The sequence below is a fragment of the Ranitomeya variabilis genome, chromosome 2 (assembly GCF_051348905.1).
Source record: "Ranitomeya variabilis isolate aRanVar5 chromosome 2, aRanVar5.hap1, whole genome shotgun sequence".
Lineage (NCBI taxonomy): Eukaryota > Metazoa > Chordata > Amphibia > Anura > Dendrobatidae > Ranitomeya > Ranitomeya variabilis.
In genome coordinates, this window is record NC_135233.1 from 803476401 (window position 1) to 803481688 (window position 5288).

Consider the following 5288-nt stretch of genomic DNA (forward strand, 5'->3'; position numbering starts at 1 on the left):
AGCTTGCGAGTTTAATTCCCTTGTTCGAATGGTTGCGGAAGTCGTTGCGAGATTTTGAAACTCGCTTGCGGAAATCGGTGCTTTTCATGCGAGTTTGCGAGTTCCGATGCGGATTTACGTCACAAACTTGCGTATTTTTCTGTGCAGGAAGCTGCTGGAGTCTCGTGTGTGGACAGGAAGTGCGCCCCTGCGGGAACAGCTTTACACTTGTGCATGCGCATCACACATCTGGTTTGATAGGAGAGAGAGAGAGATAGGTAGGAGATAGAGATAGAGATAGGTAGGAGTGATAGGAGAGAGATAGGGGAGTGAGGTTAGGTTTATAGTGCTCCTGCCCGCAGCTGTTGCCTGTGTATTAGCTGCAGCAATCAGTCACCTTTTGGCATGTCTTCCCACAGACATAATACACACAGAGAGCGCTCACATGCTGCAGGGAGACAGACTCAGCATGGGCACGGCAGTTCACGCCGCCGTAGTATCTCCAGGCATATAAGACACAGTGGAAGTAGCAGGAGACAGGAGTCACATGTCAGTTTGCCTAGCAACTCAAGCTCACGGAGCCACAGTCCTAGGCCCTCCACAAGCAGGGCAAGCACCAGCAGGGTACAGCATTCCTCTAGTCAGGCCAGTGGTGAAGTGCAGGCTGCTGGAGATCAAACACTGCATACTGACAGACCTGTCATGAGGCCAGAATCCTGCGCTTCCACTCCTTTGAGCCACTCATCACCTGCAAGCCATCAGTCTGAGGAGCTAGGTTCCAATTCCCCAGAGGAAAGCATGGAGGTTCGTTCAGCTGAAGAGCGAAGTGGTTCTATTCAAAAATACACCCGTTTTTCTCAGATCGAGAATCTTGTTTTGGCACAAAAAATTACGGAGCATTTCGATAAATTAATGGGAAGGCTGTCAAACCGGACTGAAATGTCCGTGAAAGCAAACCTCTGGGGTGATGTTGTCGATGCCGTAAATTCCGTTGGGAGGCAAAGAAGGAGTGTTGCGAAATGTAAAAAGAGATACCAAGATCTAAAAACACAGGTCCGTAAAAAGGTCTCAGATCTACGGAAGTACAGGTGAGCAAAGTTCACTTCAGTTGCTTAATGCGGATGTTCCGGCCAACAAACCAAATACTCGGTTCCCCTCCCCCAGCTGCGGGGCATCCCCTTAAGGGGTCATTGTGCAGGAGTATATGGACGCAGAACGTCCATAGACTCCTGTGAGGTGACGTCACCAGGGGATGCTGCACTTGGAGCATAGGCCCCGGGGGCTTAGGGCCGTGGGGCATCCCAAAAGGGGATACCCTGCGGCAGGGGTGGGTTTTTTATTTTGGATTTTTGGGTGGATCTTCCGCTGCAATGATCATGGTTATTCCTTCCTGCTGTTTGGTTATTCATTTTTCTAAATTTTTACGCTACCACAGTTGTTGCACTAAAAATGCTGGCTGCAGGGGTGCACCGTGCCTTGCAGATGCCAGTGGCAAGGAAAAGGAAGGTGTCCAATTTTTTTTCCGGGGGGGGAAGCCCAGGCTTAGAGGCTGTCATGGGCCCCATAATTCCTAATGGCAGCCCTGCCTGCGACCATGGCACACACACACACGTGCAGATATATCTGTCACCAACTGTCATAACTGGTGCTGGCTGCTCCACGTTCTAAATGCGAGCGTACATGCTGTTCTATATTCTTACCTTTGCATTACAGCACCGGCACTGGTGGAGGTTGCCCTCGGCGGTTGCTTTTGACCGACGCAGAGAAGCTCATTGAGGGCCTAATAAATCCGGCGACCTTGATTGGTCTTCCGCACACCATAGACACCGATGGTCCTGATGTTGCAGTTGCAGGTATGCTGTGCCCCACTGATCATCCTTTTAATCAATTATGCCATTGCAGTTATCCATATGCAGGAACATGATACATTTCTGATGATGTAAGACAGGCTGCTACTCGGCCAGAGTATGGCTTTTTTACCATGGCGCTTGGCCACTTTAGCTCTCCTTTCACACAGTGGACTGTTCGTTCCACATGGGCGCAACCTTGACACCCATAACCTGCCCCTGCAGTAGAGGCACTTGCAAATATTCTCAAGTCCGCAGCAGATGCAAGCACAGCAGACAATGCACCACTTACCTGGTGAGCGAGTCTACGCCGCTTGGCAACATCACAAGTGTTTTCCCGTGGCGTACCATGCGCACGACAGACTAGAGGGAGGGCCTGGGTGGGGGAATACCTCCTAGGCTGTCCCTCTACTCAGATGTCATTGTATTACGTTAGAGGAACCCACTGGCAGAGGCGCCGCCCAGCGCATACTCTGGCGGCGGGAAAGTGGTCTCTGTGCTTGCAGCCATGGCGGCAGGGCGAGAAAGTTGGGGCACTGCCACAGACGCTGCCTCTACTGCCCTGTATGCTGCTGGTGCTGGATGACAGCATTCTTTTTAACCGTTGTCGTTTTTTTTGCATAGGTCCGGTGCAGGAACATGTACAGGACAGTAACACGCCTTCAGAGTTGGACATTCCACCAGAACTGTCGTCCCAGCAGGACGAACGGGAAATTATTCTGCCCGTGGAGTTCATAGATGGGGACCAATGTGAGGTGCAGCGTCTGAATGAAGAACCTATTGCTGCACCCACCACATCCACCCCTGTAAGTAACACACGTAGGGGTGCGGTTGGCAGAAACCGAGCTGACCGTAGTGCTGGCCCCCCACCTAGTTTGCAAATGCAGTCGAGCTGTCGTTTCTACAGGATGCAACAGCAGCACCGCAAAATGTTGCAGCGGCAGCTTAACGGTATCCGGCAACAACAGATCGCTACGAACCTGCAGCTAACCCAATTGAACGAGCATTTTGGAACCTTGAACAGTTTGATTGGCCTTTTTTTGGCCGATCAAGCAAGCCGTTCTGGCCAGCAGTAAGTGCAGCTTGGAACTGGTTACCCCTACTTTTTTCTAAAGATAATTATGTTAACTGCTGCTGCATACTGTGCTTTTGGTGTCTTGGACGTCTTGTTTAATTGTTTGTGTTATGATTCATGCATGTCTCTGTTTTGTGTTTAAAACATGCATTTTTTTCAAGTAATTGTTTGCGCACAAAATGCCATTTCACAATGTTGTGAACCTCAACTTGGGGTAGTTATGCCTTAAAACATTAAAGTATCTCTGTGAGGTCCATATTAAATCCTGTAATGGTCTGGTCTTTCTAATCCCCAACTCAGGCAGCAGCATGGCCCGGTGCACCCCTGGTCATACTTCAAATTACAAATGGTAACGTGCAAATAGTGTGGGCAGTAACTCTGTCCACACATCTGACATCCACATTGTTCCTAAATTGCTGACCAAGATTAAACACTAGGAAGTTGTTAAACAGACATTACACTTTTTTTTTTCAACTGCAGTTGCTTATTTTTGAAAAAACAAAAAAAAAAAACACTGCTGCAGCACATAAACGTTTGGAAGGTGGGCTGTAATTCTGATGTGCAGAGCATTAACACTGTTATTTATCTTTAACTGACACATGTACATGTTTAGAAGTGGATCACCATTGGCCAATGTGATCGGATACTTTGCTCAGGGATAAACAAGGCATAAGAATTAATTTTTGGGGCCGTTTTTATACAAAAAAAAGATACTTAATAAGCAAAGAACCGATTGATCAGTTGTGCTCTTACAGAATTTCCCTGGTCATTGGCTGGTCCATCATACTGCAAGGCATGGATGTTCTCCACCATGCCCTCTTCCTCAGCAATGTAGTCCTGAACCCTGTGCTTAATTGCCAGATTGTGCAGCACCACACAGGCTCCTACAATGTCAACTACCTTGGGAGGTCTGTATTGTAAATAGCCACCGGACTTATCAAGGCACCGGAACCGTATTTTTAGTAGTCCAAAAGCCCGTTCCACCACTGCTCTGGTCTTCTTGTGGGCCCTGTTATATGTGGTTTGCGCTGCCGTGTCCTCACGCAGCATTGGCGTCATCAGCCACGGTAAGCAGGGATAACCAGAATCACCTAGAAACATATCAGGTTGTTAGCAACATTGTTTAGCACAATCGGAGAACACCACATGAATAACTTACCAAGCAGCCATCCTTCAGGGAGATTGCCATCCTCAAACTTGGTATATAGGCCAGAGTTCCGCAGAATGTGGCTGTCGTGACAGGATCCTGGGAACCCTGCCACTAGGCTCATGATCTGCAGATCAGGCCCAGCGACCATTTGAATGTTCATCGAATGGCCCATCTTCCTGTTACGGTAGATGTGTTCCTCCTCCACTGGTGGAATAAAATTGACGTGCGTACAGTCTATTGCCCCGAGGACATTGGGCATTTGTGCGATTTTATACCACTTAGTTTTCATGTGGCTAACCTCTTGCTCAGATGTGGGGAAGTACACAACTGTGGGCAGAATGCGTCGCATCCCCTTCAGAAAGTCGTCCAATGCCCGACACATTGCCGGCTGTGACATGCCCATGCACAATGCTCCCAGCCGCTGGAACGACCCATTGGCCAAAAACTGAATGCTTGCCACCATCTTAAGCATCCCAGGTAAGGCATGATTACGAGCGGTGATTGGCTCCAGGTCCTGTTGGAGAAGGCCATATAGGTAGGTGAGGGCACTGCGGTTGAGTCGGGTCAGCTCATATATGCTCCTCTCCGATAAATTAGCGATGTCCAACCTATCCCGATATATTCTGGGTCGGGGTACCGGCCGTGTTCTGGCATTTTCAGCCAGAATGCGCTCAAAATCCACACAAACAGCTAGAAAAGGCTCCATGATGCTCCTGAGGTAACTAGTTCTCTCCACAAACAACCAACTGTAATTTTCTCCCACATAACTGTCGAGATTTGCTCGCCAGAGAGAGGGGAGTTTGGTTATAGGATCGCACTAGAATTTCTCGAATTCGCATAGCCATTGTGAGTTTTTCTCGCATGCGAGTTTTTTTGCGAGTTTGCACTCGCACTTGCGAGTTTTTTTCGCAAAAACTCGGCAAAATCGAGAATGACTGTATAGGATCGCACCTACATTGTTTTCAGAGCGAGAATTACATTTTAACGCTAAAAACAGGCGAGTTTCCCATTTTCGAACTTTATAGAATCGAGCTCTATATCTGTTTCCTCCTCATCCTGCCCATTGCCCAGCCACTGCTAGATGAGTCTGCTGGTACATTGACCTAGACCACTACATTCCCCTTATACTCTACACAGCCAGAATCTGACCCTGCTGAAAGTAAGGTTCCCCTTCCCGCATGTTATACCACCTTACACAGGGACAGAGAGGAAGGTGCAGATGAAAGTGCAGGTTCCT

General features: G+C 48.5%; 1 protein-coding gene across 1 annotated transcript; it reads left to right on the forward strand.

The window, feature by feature from the left end:
* The first annotated feature begins 231 nt into the window (after positions 1–231).
* LOC143807888 (uncharacterized) lies at positions 232–3229 on the forward strand. Its single transcript, XM_077289945.1, has 3 exons — positions 232–1067; positions 1693–1832; positions 2451–3229. Exons 1-3 carry the CDS (start codon positions 385–387, stop codon positions 2900–2902), a joined length of 1275 nt encoding a protein of 424 aa, XP_077146060.1. The 5' UTR covers positions 232–384; the 3' UTR covers positions 2903–3229.
* Positions 3230–5288: the final 2059 nt, after the last annotated feature.

Excerpts from the sequence above, each read along its gene's own strand:
- LOC143807888 (XM_077289945.1), top strand. The coding sequence starts at position 385 with ATGTCTTCCCACAGACATAATACACACAGAGAGCGCTCACATGCTGCA. Across the intron at positions 1,068-1,692 it reads TCAGATCTACGGAAGTACAG|CACCGGCACTGGTGGAGGTT; the intron begins GTGAGCAAAGTT and ends TTTGCATTACAG. Across the intron at positions 1,833-2,450 it reads TCCTGATGTTGCAGTTGCAG|GTCCGGTGCAGGAACATGTA; the intron begins GTATGCTGTGCC and ends TTTTTTGCATAG.